The 18,752-nt window shown below is 48.9% G+C and overlaps 1 protein-coding gene across 2 annotated transcripts in view; it reads right to left on the bottom strand.

The window, feature by feature from the left end:
• Window positions 1-18,752, bottom strand: part of SORL1 (sortilin related receptor 1) — a 1,341,481-nt gene that overhangs the window by 986,155 nt on the left and 336,574 nt on the right. For both annotated transcript variants that reach the window (XM_069614318.1, XM_069614319.1), the window contains exon 16: window positions 2,600-2,685. In XM_069614318.1, coding sequence (XP_069470419.1) covers window positions 2,600-2,685 — 86 coding nt within the window. The remainder of the gene's footprint in view (window positions 1-2,599; window positions 2,686-18,752) is intronic.

Below are 18,752 nucleotides of genomic sequence, written 5' to 3'. Positions count from 1 at the left end.
AACTTCTGCAATCCCCCCCTGAATTTTACAGAAAGGGGTGTTCTGGCTGTCCAATTAGAACAGCCAGCCCCTCGCTAGGAGTTGGTTCCTTTCGGGCAAGGTGGAAGACAAAAGGCTGCAGAGTTGGGGACTCCTCCCTTGCGCCCTGCCTTCTCAGACACTTGGTGCCTGGGCGGGTAATCCAATGGATTCCCTCCAAAAACAAAACTTCCACAGAGGTCATTCCCACCTAGAATGGAAGGGGAAGGCCTCTGAAACAGCAAGCACATAAGAAATGGCGAAAAAAGTAGGAGCCCACCATTTTAGAAAAAAATGGTGGCCGTCCTGTGCATTACGGAGGCTGAATTAACAACCTACGAGAAAAAAAAAATCACAAAGTCAGAGGTAAAACCACTGCCACCAGCCATTCAAGTAAACTCGCAATTCTAACAAAAATGTTATCAGGCAAGTAAGAAAGGGGCTACATTGTATCCCCCGAGCATTCCACATAAGGTGGGGTGTGATGGCTCACTTATACAAAATGTAAAGGGGATGAAAATCCCTCTTTACTACTTGGTAACAGTAGTTCACACAAGTACATGAAATAGAAATTAACTGGTGAGCCCAAAGGGGCAATCCAGCTTAAGCCCAAAAGTTGTAGGAAACTATAAATTCAACCATACACTACAGAGACATAAAAAGGTCACCCATAAAAAGAGTAAAAGGCCAGGTGAAAGGGGAAAAAGATTCCCCTTCACCCAAGGACAAGGTAAATGGTTACCACCCATGCAAAAAGTTCTGGGGTAGACAGGTCAGGAAGATTTATCATAAATATAAAAATCTTACCTAACACCACACAATATTTGGTTAGTGTCGTAGTAGCTTTGGATACTTGGTCCCTCCATGAGCCGTTCTCAGAAAAGCAAAGGCCCAAAGTATTGACCTGCTCCAACATGACCCCGCTCATCTCTATATGTGCGTTCACATGTCTAGCAGTTTTGTGCCGTGTGCCTTATGCTGATCAGGGATGTTGAGAACACGGTTGTCCACGAAGAAGAGGAGGAAATCGAAGGTCACCATTCCTAGGTGGGTCCATGCCACCTGCCTTCAGCGCCTGTTGATGTAGATACAGGGGAGGAGTGGGGCAAGTATGCAATCCTGCAGAACCCCACGCTGGACCTCAAACTTTCAGTATTTTCTCTGCTCATCCCCATCTCACAGAGGCACTATTGTTGGAGTATAATAACTGAATGATTGATAACAGGCCAGCAGGAATATTGTAACTATGTAAAACCTGCCACCATGTATTGCGTGGTACGACATCAAATGCTGTTTGAGTCAGTAAATACAGTGTACAACTTGTTTTTGTTCATGCACGTGTATTTATTTTACAAATAGGACAAGTCTCAGACACTTGCCCAAAGTGCCCATCCCCTGTTGGAAGCCCACTTGAAGAGAATATATTAGTCCAGTTGAGTCTGCCCACTCCTGGAGGTGTCCCAGGATAGCGTTTGCAAAGTATTTCCCTGCCTCATCTAACAAAGAAATGGTGCGGTGATTGTTGGTTGGTCTTTTCGACCCTTCTTAAAGATCGGCACAATCGCAGTCTCTCGCCAGTTGATTGGGACTAACACGGTCTCTATCACTGCGTTAAAAACTCTTGCCAAGACTGGATCCCATATTGTTTACTCATGATTAAAAAGGTCTATTGAGTATACTGTCGGGCCCGGCACCTTTCCACCTCCCAGGGCTGAAATGGCCTGGAGTACCTCATCTGTGCGCACTAAAAAATCTAATGCGTCCATGGGCAGATCTTTCTGGTAACCCAAATAATCGCGAGGGACCTCCAAGGCTTTATACAGATTTGTAAAGTGTGCCCACCAAATGTCCAGAGCCATACTACATTGTAAAACATTATGCTCATCATGGGACCTGCCCACCACAAGCCACTAAAAAGCTTCTGGGTCTGATGCCTTGCTTGCCTCCTACAAGGATTCCCATCTTTCTTGGTAAAATGATTTATTTTTCGACACACTCATGAATTTATACTTTGATCTAAAAGCCCTTAATTTACATCTGCTGTTGGTCTCTCTTTAATACAGGCCAAACTGTCCATCTTGCATAAAAGATATTCTGTGTCAAACCACCCCTGGCCTGCCTGTGCAGGTTTCCTAACCTTGGCACAGGGTTTGGTAAACGCAGAGTGCAGTACTGTGGCCATTTAGGCACAATGATCCAGAATGTTGTGCATTCCTCTTGTTGCATCACAAACTGCGGCTGTATGCCTGATGACAGAAGAGTATATACCCGACAGGCATTCCCCAGTTATCAGTTCCACCCACTTAAACACCCTTCTCGATTCCCAACAGATATTAATTGTGGTGTATTTATATAGTGTACATCTGCCCTGGCATTTTTACTGATTTCTGATGAGATGTCACATAATTGGTCTATGATTGCCCTCACTGCACTCCCAACACTTCAAATGATATTTTGCTGAGATTTGGTATTCAATCATTTAACAGAAACAATAACATTATGCACCGATTTGTAGTCAAACTAAGCTCACAAAATAAAACTGAATAATATTTATGGTAGCGGTACAGGTATTCAGACTTACCGTCAACTGGACATGGCACTTTTTCACCATCTAATCTTGTTTCAACGTCCCCACCACTACAGGTGTCTCCAGAGACCTTACGGTACCTGAATAAAAAAAATAAAAAAAACTGAATCCAGGATACACACATGCTCTCAACACATTTCTATCCCTTGGACAAAGATAGAGATCAAAATTGGAATTTGACCAATGTATCAACTAACCAACAATTTGGGTATACACTTATAATATAGAGCACACCAGTCGAAGCTGATCGCATTTTATTTCTGCATGAGCCATGGACAGAGGAAAGCCACTGCCATGTTTAGGAAAGTGGCGTGGTGAGCATGCACATGAAGCGAAAAAGGCCATGCAAATGTTATACCAATCAATTCCAAATCCTTTCAACACGTTGAGTGAAATGAACCCAACATAGTATCGTTATAACCATGTATTTTAAACATACAACATCAGAGACTGGATCTGTCAATAAGCGTCAGTAGTGATTCAAGCTTGACACAATTTTATTCTTCAAATCCAAGTACTGAAGTCAGTTTCACTGGTAAATGTCACAACTCTGCTCCGCTCCCTTGCTGGTTTACTTCTGGAACTTGGAGGCGGCCAAAGATTTTTCCCACGCTTCCACACTGTTTTGACAATTTTAAATCCCTTACTTGCAATACTTGCTAAGTGCAGTGACCTTGACATATGCTGTGGCTTGGGTATATGCAGTGCCTCGAGTATATCCTAGTTAGGGTTTTTTGACTCTGGAAATCCAATCTGAGCTCCTTAAGAAACCTGCTTGCTCCCAACATTTGCTGGGCCACGCCCTCCATTCTCGAATAGTTTACTGCTGCATCCTGCAGTTTCTCGTTGGGATTTTTGCTTCGCTGTGGATTGCTGCTGGTGTTCAGAGGGGTCATGAGGCTTCACCACCCAACCAACTCTTCAGCTTAGGATGTCAAAGTCAAAGTCTGGCTCTAGCTGTTGTCCCCTTCCTGGGATAGTTTGCTGCTGAGCTGCCTCAATTCTAGTATACCAAGCCACTGAAAGCTGTATTCACGGGTTTCCTGCGTCTTCCAGGAGTCTTACTCTTGCATTTTTCCACTTCTGACTTGAAGTTAGATGCTGTGGGAAGGTCCTTTGCTTCTCTTCTGGTCATTTTGGGTTTAAGGCTCAGGGTGGAAGACCCTAGACACTGGATCATGTAAACGTCATCCAGAAGGGAAGCCCTCTACTGATGGTGTTATTTTGTGCTGCTGGAGCCATTTTAACAAACATCTGATGCAAGTACCTACCTTTAGTTCCTGAAGAAGGCAATTATTTGTGATACCCTCAGGTGACCCTCTGGTCTATGGCCAAGATTCTTTGGAGCAGAGTATCTACTGCATTCCACATAGACTTCCATTGGGGGTGGGGGGGGTGTTGCGATTAATTTCTAAAATCAACCTAAGGGAGGGCTTTTAGGGGTCCACCCTAGTTCTGGTGAACAAGGTATGTAGGAGAGCAGTCAAAGCTTAATCTTAGGAGCGAGTGAGAGTTGTCTATGGCCCCCAATAAGTTCTGCGATGAATTCAGAGATGTCCTCAATTCTCCCTGAGGGAAAACCCCTTCCCGTGAGGCCAGGGTGGTGAGGCTGCTACTTGACAGTCCCCCTGGAGGTGCTACTCAGTGGGAGGATCTCATGAAACGAGACCTCCCCTCTGGGGACAAGGGAGAACATCTTGGAGAACGCAGTGAACACACCCTCCCATGCCCTATACACCCCTTGAGTCCTTCGACCACTCTTCCAACACAGACTACCATAGAGAGAGTAGGCCCATGTACTGCTGGAACATCTGTGAGGTTAACCTAACAAAAGGTACTGGGACGAAGATGATCACTGAGAGCTCTGAGGGCTTGCCTGACCCAAGTACTGGGACAAGGTGGCCCATAGGAGGAATAAGGACTGACATGACAGCCACCACTGCAGGTGTGGACGTTGCGCCAGGCTGGAGCCTGCATAAGAAATAGGAAACCAAACAAGGACTTGCAGTCTTCAGCCAGCGACGAACCCCGGAATTTGGAATTGCGTCAAGAGAATAAACAGGCAGCGCAGCGGAAGTTCCGAGGAGGCCAAGCAGGAAGCAGCCTCCCCACCAGGCCTGAAGAATGGTGCGGTGGCAAAGCCATCAGAAGCAAACTGCAGAACCGAGCAGCCACCGCGCCAAGGGAGAAGGAACGCTTGTGCTACCGTAAGAACGCCCAATCGCAGGAAGAACCGGAGAGCTACCCGATCCCAAAGCAGCTACGGGGAAGTTCAGGAGGCCCAATAGGGACACGAGGCAGGTGGCAAAGTGGTCCTGCATCAGAGGAACACTTCCTCGGCACAGTGGTCCAACGAAAACCACGATTCCATGTGTTAATATCCTCGCAAAAATATCGCAGACAAAAAAAAAAGCCATATTTTTGCCCCGATATTAAGGCATGGAACCTGCAGGGGTCAGCTCCGCAACCCCTGTATTATTTTAAAGGGAGCAGGAGACACCACCGCAACCTCGCTCCCAAAAACCCCAAATATTATCCCCAATAAAAATATCACCTATGGCCGTTCCCAACGACCATATATATGGCGATGTTGTTGGAGATATTACGTGATACCAAAACCACTGATCACCAGAGGGGTCGTGGACCCACACCATGAAGCAAGGCATTGCCCTCGTATCAATACTTGGCGAAAGAGTAAGCTAAATGAGTTGAACCAGAGAGTGAGAGACAAGTTTCGGGGAACCCACATCAAGGAGCGAGGTATATTCTTCATTGTCATACATGGCAGGAGAGTCAGCCAAGTGGGGCAAACCGAACACAGGGAAGCCAGGGTCTGGGACCCAAAATCAGCAAGTATCACAAGTTGTTTTCTTTGTCGCAGTACTTGGTAAAGAGATACCAATCAAAGAAGAGAAGAAGTCAGGGTCAGGGGACCCTTCTAACAAACATGAACTGTGAATATGAAGCTACATGAGACGTGGGCCAGTGGAATGGAGTTATTCACCCTGGTGGTATTGAAGGTACAAGTTACTTACGTGCAACTCTTGTTCTCCAGCATATCTACCTGATAGTCCCCCCTGCGGTGGTGGTACTCCTGAGGTGGGGATCTCATGGTGAGGGAAACACACTGTGGAACCAGTGACGATAGCCCTGGGAGAATGCAGTATTCACCCCCTCCATTATTGTGCCCACTGTCCTTTCACCACACTCAGTCCCCAGTACTCCCTGCACACTTCCATGTATTTCAGTAGAGTAGAGTAGAGGACTTCATTAATCATACTGGGACAAGGAGGTGTGAGGCGTACCCAGGTTAATACAAATCATCACCGACACAAAGAAGATTAGACAAGGAGGAAAAAGCCCACTCAGGAACCAACAGCTTACTAGAGACAGCCTAAGTGATAAAAAGCAAGAAAGGACAGCATACAGCGTCCAGCAAGCCCTGGAGTAGTGAGGAAACGGACAACGATTCCATGGCAAGGGACCCGAAGCAAAGAAGCGGAGACGCTGTCGAGGAAGGACGACTCTCTCCAGGAGGTCCATACAATAGGGACCTGGCTGGTAGTGGAGCAAAGAGAAACCCATCCGGCGAAGAGAGAAGGAGAACGCACGCAGCCAAAGATGCGAGGGAGAGCCTAACACTGCAGAACCACCAAAGATAGAAAATTGAGCATGGCAGCAACACAGAAGCCCCTCGCTGCTCCCAGGATAGAGCAGAGACCGCACCAACACTTCCCGGGAAAGGGATAGGCCGGCTACTGGGGCACGAAGGGAGCTAAATGGATTCAAAGGCGCATTAATACATCACAAGAAGAAAAAAGGATAACGGAAGAGTTATACAGTTCGAGACAAACTTTGTGACTAATCCTATGTGGAACAATATCTGGCAGGAGAGTACACCAAATCTGTACAATTGGGCATTAGTTGAAACAGGGACTGGGGTCCCACAGAAACAGGATACCAGGGTCTGGGTCCCATATGAAAACAGGGAAGCCTCGCCAGTGCACATCAGGGTCTGGGACCCATAGGGAAGTGGGCAAAGGCTGCAAGAGAAGTATACAGGAGTTAAGAACCCACACAAGCACGAAGAAGTACATAATCAATGGGCTGGGTCCCAAACCAAGTCTAAGAGAATAGAGGAGCCTGGAACTCAGAGAAAAGAGAAACGAGCGACAAGTGACAGAACAAATCAGGCATATCCCGAAACAGCCTAGAGGGATTTGGACCCAAAGCAAACTAGGAAACTGCAGGAAACCAGAATAAGGGGTCGGGGGCACTGCCAAAGAGAGACGCTTTTTTGGAACTTTAAAATACACAATCAAGTCTGGCAGGATAGTGAGCCAGACATGATACCACATTGGTGAACTGAAGATATTTGGAAATTGTGTTTTGTTAACAGGAGGTCCTCTGTCAAGATAGTGAACCAGACTTGATGCTACGTTTATGAGCTGAAGACAGGACGGGTCAAGAGGCTTCCCCCCCTGAATCTGGGAACTGTGTTTTTTATGTTTCAAGAAACATTTAAGACGGGGGGGCGTGGCTTGGAGCGCCACTGATGCGGTCGCTCCATTAAAGCCTCCCGTGGATGACCTGCCGCCGCCGCGGATATTATGCGGTTCCACTCTAGCCCCGAGACCACCAATGCCATCTGGGATGACCGGGACCACTCGGGCACAACACGGCCCAAGCTCACTGTATAACGTGCGCGCGTTATGCCTGAATTCGACTCTCAAACCCTACACCCGAGGCCGGCCGCGAAATCCAAGATGGCGGACGCCCGCGAAGCCCAGCGTAGAGAACAGCCCAAGCTGGGAGGAGCTGCCGTAATGCCGAGAGGTTGGATACACTGACTCTTGAGAACGCGAGCAGCCGCAGATCTGCTGCCAGCAACCGGCCTGAGACCGGGAGAAGGCTGCACCACCCGCGAGAGGGAGAACCACAGCCTCCGGGAGCCCTTCCACACCCGGAGTTCCGACAAGGGTGCCCGCCGATGAGAAGCACCGGCGCTTAACAGAGGGGGCCCCGGAGCCACAGCACACTAGAGCGCCCTCGGCTAAGTCCTAATCTAACAAACTCCTACCCCCCGAAACCTTCCTGGGGCGCCCCGGCCCACGCTCGACCAGCTCACTGACCCACCCTGTAACGGAGCTACGAACCTCGGGCTCCTCACGGCAGCCACGACGGGACATACGCAGTCACTCGGTCAACCCACAAGCATTCGCAGAACTCGATCTCCGGAGAGGCCCGCCAAGAGGGTCCCCCGACAAGGCCTCCTTCACGCTTTTGGGCCCCTCCAGGTTGCCACCAGGATCGCCTCGACGCAATCCCTCCGATACAGCTACCATGTCCAGGCAAAGAAAGGGCGGTAAAGCCACAGACATTCCCACTATGTTCGCAGGGGCGGACAAAGGTAAGAAACTGGACCCTCTCAAACTGACCCCACAGAAACAGACAGAGGAAAAAGACGCCCTGGCTACCAGAGAGGACCTGGTTGCCTTCATGGCGGACATTAAATCTGAATTCCGCTCCTGCTTAGCCGAACTCACATCCAAAGTAGAGCAGACTGACCAGAGGGTAAAAGAGGTTGACCAGAGGCTGGGGGAGATCGAGGACCGCTCACAAGCCCACACCGCCTCCCTCTGAGAAATCCAGCAATCCATCAATGTCCTACAGGGCAAATATGAGATCCTAGAGTTCAAACAAGAGGACCTCGAAAACAGGGCGCGTCGCAATAATCTTCGAATCCGAGAGGTCCCATCCTCTGTCCCCGACAACAAGCTAGGGGAATACGTGGGGGATTTCTTTCAAGCCCTGCTCCCGGATTTAGACAAATCCCAAATGCTGTTAGATCGTACCCACCGACTGCGCCCACGTCAGGGAGTGGACTCCGACCCTCCCCCAGATGTGATCACGAGGGTTCACTTCTTCACAAATAAGGAGGCTATTTCAGCGATTAGCCGTACGGGAGATGACCTCTCGTTCCAAGGCAACTCCCTGCCGATCTACCAAGACCTTTCATTGCTCACTCTACAGAACGGAGGGCGCTCCGCCCCTTAGCACTCTTTCTCCAAGACCAAAAGATACGGTACAGATGGTTATTCCCAACGGCGCTACAGTTCTCTTACCAAGGCTCGGTTCAACGCATCTGCCATTTGGAAGACGCAAATAGAATCATGCACCCAACCTCACCTAGGGATACCCCCTCGCCGAATCATGAAAAACCTGGGGACGCTGAACCTCCCCCCTCCCCAAAGCCCAGGCGATCTTCTTGGTCAAAGATCCAGCGAAACAACAGGAGGAGATAACTGGGGAGGAAGCCCTCTTCAGAGATCTAAGCTACATTACCCACAACTTGATTGCCTACACCCACTTAGGAACCACCAGCTCACTTTCGGATAAATAGAGCTCCTCGACGGTGGCGGCGGGCCACAACCACGGCTCATACCCACTCCGAGGATAGAACCAACACTGAATCCTTGAAAACCAACTTTATTTCCTTTATTGGCCCAGTTGGCCGAGGGTGCGCCCACACACACACACACAATGTCGGCCCACCCGCTATTTATGATTACACCCCCCAGTTGGGGGCGCATGTTAAAACCCCAAGTGCAGGATGACACACTTCTAACTCACATTAGGAATGGCAGTTGACCCATCCCCGCTCGGCTCCCCCCCCCCCCTCCCCCTGCTCGATTCACAACGCCTGATCCGCCGGCAGACCACCAAACCCTGACATTTCTCTCCTTAAATGTCAATGGGCTGAACTCTCCTGCTAAAAGGAAGTCAATCCTACGAAAACTTCAAGATGAAGAGGCGGCGGTAGCCATGCTCCAGGAGACGCACCTGCCGCCTTCAGACATTGCTGGACTCCGCTCCCGTGGCTACCCCCTCCAGTTCTTCGCCTCCGGAGGAACTAAAAAAGGGGGCACTGCAATCCTATTTCGGAAGGACCTACACCCACAGATCATGGAGACTAAAACTTGTTCGGAGGGCCGTTATATAGCAGTCAAATGTCTTTTGCTGGGAGACCGATGTACTTTTATTTTGGTGTACGCCCCCAACACTGGGCAATCACACTTCTATGACTCACTGGGGTCCTCCCTCCCACCCTTCATAGAAGGCCAAACGATAATCGGAGGAGACTTTAACGGCGTTCCGGACCCCACAAAGGATAGATCACACCCCCCGACCCCGAGCGACTTTTCCCAGGCACTGAGCCTCCTCAAGATGTTTCAGTCATTAGAGGTGGTTGACGCCTGGCGGGTACTTCACCCCACCGAAAGGGACTTCTCCTTTTATTCAGGCGTCCACCGATCCTTCTCAAGGATTGACCACCTCCTAACTTCCCCTCAGACTCTAGCGTTTGTGAAGGAGGTAACCATCGGGACGAAGGCCATATCAGACCATGCCCCAGTAAGCTTGGGAATCCGGGTCCAGAACCCAAAAGCTGACTGCCCACGCAGATGGACTTTATACGTCCCGATCCTCAATGAGATGGCAACGAGAGACAAGATCGCGAAATCCATCAAGACTTTCTTTGAAGAGAACCCTGTCTCAGACACCTCGGTAGCGAACACTTGGGATGCCATGAAAGCGGTGATCAGAGGCACCCTGATCGCCCAAGGTGCGGCCTACCACTGGAATAGGCGACAAACCCAGACAGCCCTGGAAGACGATCTAAGGGCCGCAGCACAAGTCCTCAAAAGGAAGGGTTGGTCCCCTAGGGCACAGAAAGTCTTGCGGATCGCCAGAAAGAAATTGGAAGCCCATTACGCAGAACAGACCGCCCTTCTCATGGCTGGGGCCAAGCAATCATATTACGCGTCGAACAACAAGGCAAATAAATTCCTAGTGGCCAAATTAGTCAAACTAAGGCGAACGAACACTATCGCGGGCCTACGTGACCACAACAGAGTCATCCATTTCTCGGAAACCAAAAAGCAACAATTGGCAGTGGACTACCTCACCAAGATCATGACAGCCACCCCACAAAACCAACCACAACAAATGGAATACCTAGATAAAGCTGCGCTGCCCCGACTCTGACACGATGAGAGAAGCTGGAGGCACCCATCACAGAAGAGGAGATTGGGAAGGCCATCAAGACTCAAATCACGAGCCCCGGGCCCAGATGGTTTCACAGCTAGGTTCTATAAACTATTTAGGCCCCAACTGGTTCCCCCCCTGGCCACGCTCTTCAACTCCTTCAGAGATACTGGATCTGTGACACCCTCGATGCAGGAATCGACCACCATCCTCCTACCTAAACCGGGGAAAGACCCAAGGGACTTGGCCTCATACAGGCCAATTGCACTACTGAACATTGATGCAAACCTCTACTCTAAAATCCTGGCGAACCGCCAGGGTCCCATCCTACCTGAGATCATTCAGCCAGACCAGGCTGCTTTCATCCTACACCGGGCAGCTGGGGATAATATTCGGAGAACGCTTAACCTGGTGGACCTTGCCACCCGAAACGCCCAGAAATTGGTCCTAATGGCTCTGGATGCGACCAAGGCCTTCGACAGGTTGGACTGGACATTCATGAAAAACACCTTGGGGGCCTTCGGCTTTGGCTCAATATTTCAATCAATGGTACTAGCTAACTATGCAGGCCCGAAGATACTTCTAAGATTCAATGGACACACCTCAGCCCCGATCCCCCTGACCTGCGGGACTAGGCAGGGCTGCCCATTGTCCCCACTGCTTTTTGCCCTGACCATGGAGTCCTTTGCCCAAAGAATCAGGCTGAATAATCTGATCAAAGGCCCGATGGTCGGCTCTCTGCAACATAAAATAGCTCTGTACGCTGATGACGTCTTGCTCATGCTTTCGGAACCCAGCTCATCCCTACACCACGTACTGGAAGAAATAACTAACTATGGAGAGGTCTCCAGCTTCTCAGTGAACTTCACTAAATCTACGGCTCTAAGCATTGGCCTCACCCCAGGAGAACGGGAACCATTAGCTGCAATGTGCCCAATCACATGGGAAAGAAGAGCGATCCCTTATCTAGGGGTCTATATCCCATCAGACCCGAAAGACACTTACAAGGCAAACTTCCCCCGGCTATTCGGGGAATTGGAAGGGGACCTGAAACGCTGGACAACACAAGAGATCTCGCTACTAGGGCGCATCACAGCGTGCAAGATGAACCTCCTTCCGAGGTTCCTTTATGCCTGCGCCTCCCTCCCAGTGGCAATCCCCGCCCCAGCCCTCTGGAACCTACAGAGGAAGATGTTGAAATTCATCTGGAGAGGTAAGAAGGCGAGAATTCCTCTGAAAACGCTTTTAGGGGGCTCAAAATTGGGAGGCCTGGGAGTCCCGGACCTGCAGGCCTACGGGGTGGCAGCCCAATTAGCACAGATCCACACATGGCAGATAATTACAAACCGTCCCAGATGGGTGGAGCTGGAGCAATCACGAACACCACTACCACTGCGCTTCCTGCCACACATCCCACCCCCTCTCTGCGCACATTGGGGAGCCCTCCTCCTGGCAACTAAGCACACTCTGAGGTCCTGGGACTGGGCGCTGAAGCGGAAAGGAATTCCAAGGGGCTTGAGCCCTCAATCCCTGATCTTCTTTAACCCGGCCTTCTCGCCTGGCGCGAGCCCCCGGAACTTCCAAAATTGGATAAATGGCGGCCTTGAAACTTTAGACCAGCTATACGGAGAGGGGACACCCCTAACATTCGAACAATGTAAAGAGAAATTTCAACTCCAGGAACGGGACAGGTACACTTATATTCAACTATGTCATTGGTGCACACACCCTCAAACTCAGCAGGCAGCTACACGGCCCCCTACCGCCCTGGAACTAACGCTCAGGGCCCTCCCGGCGCGCGGGAGAATATCCACCCGATACAGGCAGTTCTTAGGGGACTTCCTGAGCACGAGAACACGCTGCATGGCCCAGTGGGAAGCGGACCTAGGTCACCCGATAGAAGACCAGACCTGGGTGGACATTTGGACTCGGACACACACCTCTTCTATCTGCATCACTAACAGGGAAAGCGCCTACAAAGTCTTGCTACGGTGGTATTATCCACCCCTCCGACTGCATCATATGTACCCCCAAGTGGATTACCATTGCTGGAGGGGGTGCGGCCACCCGGGCTCCTTTTTCCACATGTGGTGGACTTGTCCACGGATTCAACAATTTTGGAAGACATGCCTAGAGACCATCGCACGAATCACTGGGTCAGCAATCCTGCTAGAACCGGAGCCCGTCCTGTTGGGTGCCCCGATCACCAAGACCTACCCATGGGCCGGCAACAGAGCAAAACTGCTGACTCAATGCTTACTAGCCGCGAAAACGACCCTGGCCCGCGCCTGGAAGGGCCCGGAGGGCCCCTCCTTGGCCCAGTGGTGGACGAAGCTCTGGGACATTCTGGTAGCGGAAAAGATCACAGAGGCAAAGGCAGGTACCCTCCACAGATTTCAGAATGTCTGGGCCCCGGTCCTAGAATACGACCAGCAATTCCCAGCCCTAACCTATAAACCCATTAACGCCTGTTGGACCCTGAGGGATCGGGGAAACCCCGAAAGAGACACAGACGGGGGTGCAGGACAGACCGCTCAGCTGGACGGAACCCTGGTCGAAGGTTGGGGGTAGGGGGTGGAAGGGCGCATGGGAGCGCGTGGTGGTTAACATGCTCAAAATGCTGCAACGATGTTATAAACTGTTGTACAATTGTCATCCTGCCTTGATTTAAAATAAACAAAGTTAAAAAAAAAACATTTAAGACAGACCTTTTAAGTTAAAGATTAATTCACAAGATTTTATCGTCAAGAATTTGAGTCTGTATCCAGAATGAGAGGGACCTCCTTCTGGATCAAGAAGACACCCAGTTTTCTAGTCTAGAGTGTAAGGAACAGAAATAGGTTTGGACACAGGACGGTGGACATTTTACTTTACTGGACATCCTTACAGTTTCCTTAGTATTTTTGTTGAGGTTGGGCAACCCCTCATAGAAATAGGGCAAGATAGGCGTTTCCTTTTATTTTCCTTTTATAAGAAAGTTGTTGCCAACAAATATGCCACCACTGTGTCACTCTTACTTCTGCATACATACTCTGAGTTAGAGCCTTACCTTCCTCAAGCTACGCCAGCAACCTCCATTGGCGATCCTTCCTACTCTTTGAGGAGAAGGACTGGCAGATGGCAAATGCGTCTGTAACGTGGTCTGGGTGCATACGATAGATGCACTTCTTTCTGACCAAACCTTGAGCAAGCCTTGAAGAGGCACTTCTTCTCCGGCTCAGAGTGTGTGGGCCCAAAACGCAGTTTGCAGCCTCCCAAAAGCTGTCGGACGCTCCACTCAGAATCGAAGCGTCTGTCGTGCGGATCGATGTTAAAAAAAAAAGAAATACTGTGTGCTGAGCAGCAACAATCCCGCGGCGTGACTCTGCGGCAGGCGCAGGTAGGCTCTCCCTTGCATTGCTGCCTGCCTGACCTGGGGTGATCCATTTGGCAAGAGTATCATCCCACGCTAGGCACTGCAGATGCTGAAAATCGTACCATTTTATAAATGTGACCAGCCAGCCCCAGACAATCTGAAGCCTGCTAGGCAGGCAGGCGCACAGCGATCAGGGCACATTTGATATTATGTAGCAAATGGTCCACCCCCTCACCCCCCCCTTCTCCCTACCCTCCTGAAACAAGTGGACGTGTGCCTGCTTTCAGCCCCTGGATCAGTTTATGTGTGCTGCTACTGCAGCAGCTAAAGCAAATGTGCTCTTCCAGCCTCGGCAAAGACTAACATTTCTTTAACCTCAGGAACGAGGCGAAAAAATGCTTTCTGGCCAATTTATTTCTGCAACTTTAAACAATCTTTCTGTCAGACAAATGGCTGACTGAAAGTGCCTTCGCTTTGCTGGAACACATGGTCAGAGCAGAACTCTCAGGAGTGGGAGAGAAGGCTGGCCTCAGGGAGGAAAGAAGTTGATTTTGGGCTAGTAATTTGTATTTGTTTTGTATCTGTATAACTGAGGAAAATCTGCTTTATCCAGCGAGGGCGCAGGCATTGACCCAGTTTACTCCTTAAAGGTACAGTGCATCACTTTGGTGATTTTATTTAGTCCTGTGGCTCTTATTTTATGGCATATCAGCTACGTCTGCGGGACTAATGCATGCAGTGAGAGTATTGTTTCATACTTGCCAACACTACAGATTTAGGCAGTAGGCTACTGCTTTTGAAGCAGCCCTACCGCCTACAGATTTCAGTAACAGATCCTACTGCTTTTAACAGTGGCAGGTAATGTATGCGATTCTAAGGCAGGCTCCAGGACAGAGCATGCAACACATGAATTAGTCTGTCTGTACAGTGGGCTGGTATGTGATTACTTTCATTGCACTCAGACCAATCCACTGATCTGACAGCTACTTGGCTCTGTCCTGCACTCTTGCCGGTACAACCCTTAGGTGAACCAGCAGTGAAAGCAAGTGGCAGAGTGTAACACCATCACACAGCATCTGCCCACAATTTGGTGTTAGCATTCAGAATTATACATTTTTAACATTTCAACATCTTTCCATGTTGTGCTTTTTGTATGTTTTGTATTTTCCTGCTATGTCATTGTTTCTGGGAATTATTTTTCAAACTTGAAAAATCCTACATCTTTTTGGTCAAAGAATGATGGCAAGTATGTTTCAAAACGGGATATAAAAACGCAGACAAATATTCATGTATGCTTAACTGCCATTGATACGACGATTAGGAGGGGACTGTAAATGGATGTGTATACCCCTCAACTCCCCCTTAATCTGCAGAGTGTCACCCTCCCAATGCATCTAAATGCCTTCCATAAACGTTCAGGGGCTCACTCCTCACAAAACTGCCCGTCCATTGGTACTCACTCTCCATTGACTTCAACTTCTTCATCGCCCAAAACGAGTCTAGCCGACGACTTGGCGATTTTAAAGTTTTTCATTGGACTCCTACATTTACAACCCTGCAGAACATGCGCTGAAATATGTATGCGAAATCAGGTATTTTGTTTATGTAAAATCAGGGATTTATTTTTACCACAAGCATTGCAATTTATTAAAAACATACGGCGGAGTTGCGAGCTGAGTTGGGAGCAGTCTGCTGCAGTCCTGTGTTCTGACCACATCGTTGTGTCCAGGAAGTGGTTAACAGCACCGAAAACACCGCGGAGCGGAGTTGCGAGCTGAGTTGGGAGCAGTCTGCTGCAGTCCGCTGCATACGCAGAGTCGTAGCAGGATGGAGCCTGACGTGAGACCGCATCCAGTTTTCCACGCGTGGTCACCCCCCATGGGAAAGAAACTAAGAACTAAATCCGAATCGGCCGTGAAACCGGCAAGAACCGGCGCAGTGCAAAGGAGCACGGAGCGGATGGAAATCCTGACAGCGATCCAAAAGCACCTGCCTTCAGAGGGAACGGTGAGTGAATCTGTCATCTTAAACTCCCCCAACTCCACCTTCACCTCCCTCTACGAGGTAAACTTTTTCTGAAGGTGCTCCCAAGGCTCGGCCGGAGAGGTCAAATCAAGGGTCAAGCAAGCATAGTGCCACGACTCCACCTGTATGTACTTCTATTATGGTGCCGTCCCCCACCCCGGGTGACCCTAAGAAAACACAAAGCAAACGTGATATCGATATCGATCCTGACGCATTTACACCTTTGGAAGCCCAGTCCCTAGCCGAGCCCTCAGGAAGAGTAGACCTCCTGGATCCTAGGACCCCCATCCCGACCCCTTCCGTGAGTCCAGGGGACATCGTTAGGGTGCGTCTGGAGACCACTGGTAAGGTGAGGTGGGAAAACGCGACGGGTGAAAAGGGGACGCCCGGCACGCGGACCACCGAGAGCCATGGAGTGGCGGGTCAAAGGGAGATAACTGATATGAAGGAGCTCCAAACGCTAAAGGAAAAGGAAAATCTGCGGGCGTGCACTCGCGAACCAAGCCATAAAACGGGTGGCGCCCCACATGCAAAAATGAGTATACAGTACGCTGATACAAATTCTGAAAGTGGTGAAGGAGCGAAAGGGGAAACCCAAAATCCCCAACAACCCCCGCTCAATGTACCACAAAAGGAAGGCCTTGATGGCAGCTATAAGGCCACTCAGGTAACGGCATTGATCCACAGAAATCCTAGTGCTGCGTCACCCACTTTAAAAACAAACAAAAAAAGCGAGTAAACATCCTAAAAGACGATCAAACGAACGGAAGCGCTGCTCGGAGACAAACAGCAGCGAAACGGACTCAGACCTAGATACGGACTTAACTACAGATACAGAAGAACTAATAAGACACGACGAGGCAGCGATCGAAGTGGACTCAGATACCGAAACTAAAGAATCGGCTGACCTGATAAAGAAATCAAAGGTTGCATCAAATTCAGAAATCTTGGAAAAAGGGGAAATTAAAAGCTCAACCGACCACACCTTCTTAAAAATAGGAAGAAAGAGGGTACTCCAAGAAAGTAAAAAAAATGGTCACAAAAGATCAAAGTTCGTATCAGAGACGCCAGAACAAACTAGCAAAAAAGTACGAACTAGAAGAGATGTGCAACTAAAGGGGCCCTCCATCCCCCCAAATCAAAACTTCTTGAAGGCCTTCTTCACTCAACACCAAAAAAGAAAAATTCTAACAGAAGACGAAGTATCGGACGCAGACTTGTTGGAAGCAGTAGGGGATCTCCCACAAGCTCTTAAAGCGAGAAAATCTGTTTTCGACGCAAATGACATCCAGAGACAGGAGCAGCAAAACGAAAATGCAAAAGTACAAAGTCTAAAAGACACGGAAGAGCTATTAAGAAACAATATAACAGCTGAGAATACGAATCAAGGTGCGAGGGAAAAACTGACGGCCTCTTTAATTAGCCAACCTACTTCCTACCCAAAGAAAGTAATTCAAGAGATGAAAAGCCAAGCAGAAAACCCGAGCAAGGGATCGGAGGTGGTTAAGGAAGTAGAAGGGCAGATCATTAGCGATGCAAACTCAGAGAAAAACCAAGCAGTTGATGGGGAGCAGCGGGCGGCTTGGACAAGACCACATCTGTTGCTGGTCTCTCAAAACAAATCAGTCTCAGAGGTAAAGGACTTGCCCAAAACCCTTTGGGACCAGGTTTTAGCGAATAAGGGGCGAAGTAATCAAACCATGCTAAATGAAAACGCCCATAGCCCTCGACGAGACTCCTCATATAACGACCTCCAGGCAACTACACGAAGAAAAGAACAAATCCTGGCATCTCCAAAAAAGAGACGTTTAAGTGACATAGCGGCAGCAATGCAAAAAGAGTCGCCGAGTAAAAAACCAGACATGGTCGGCTATGACTATTGTGCTGGCCCCATTTTGCAAATTATATGAGGCGATCAAAGAAGAGGTGAAAGACAACACTGCAATTTTATCCAACATGATGAATAAAATGTCTCACGTTGAAAGCTATATCACAGCCATAGAAAATCGTGCTACCTCTCCTTATCGCAATTGGGAATGCAAAATCAGTAAACTCGAGAAAAAGTTAGAAATTATGGAACAAATAAATAACGAGCAGAGGGCTCAACTAAACAGCCAAAAACCACAAATTCAGTTATCACAGCCGCAGCCTAAACTGATAGGAAATACCACTCAAACGCTGTTGGCGTGGAAAGATCCAGTTTTCTTTAATAAATCCACATCCAAAAGGCTTGACGAAATCCATCACCAGACAGTCGATTTAAGAAGTCCACCTAAAGACGAAAACCAGTCCCGAGTCCTAATAAACAGCAAAAAAACGAAGGCACTCCTGCAAGAAAAAGTAAATTTAAACAGCCAACAAAGTTGCATAAAGAAGGTAACCTCTCCCAAATCACCACAAACGGCAGAAGAATTTATGCTACAGTCTGACCTAATGAATATGTCGATCTATGAAGAAAACGAGCAAACAGAGAAAAGCAGAGACATAGAGCAGATAGGGCAAATTGTCGGACTACACTTACATCAAAAGGACGAAAAAGGGGACAATAGAGGAGTCGAAATGGAAAATGAAAATAAAGAGGCCACGGCGACACCGCAACAAAACCGAGGAGTCGTCGTCCCTAAAGAGAGACTTAAGACAGCTTCAGAAAAGGCAAGTACCAAGCCTAAAGGACTCAATGAAAAAAACAGCCCAGTGAAATTAAGAGCCCAAAGGGGAGAA

This window comes from Ambystoma mexicanum, chromosome 9 (assembly GCF_040938575.1).
Source record: "Ambystoma mexicanum isolate Mex_15411 chromosome 9, UKY_AmexF1_1, whole genome shotgun sequence".
NCBI classification, from domain to species: domain Eukaryota; kingdom Metazoa; phylum Chordata; class Amphibia; order Caudata; family Ambystomatidae; genus Ambystoma; species Ambystoma mexicanum.
This window is presented reverse-complemented; position numbering and strand designations above follow the sequence as displayed.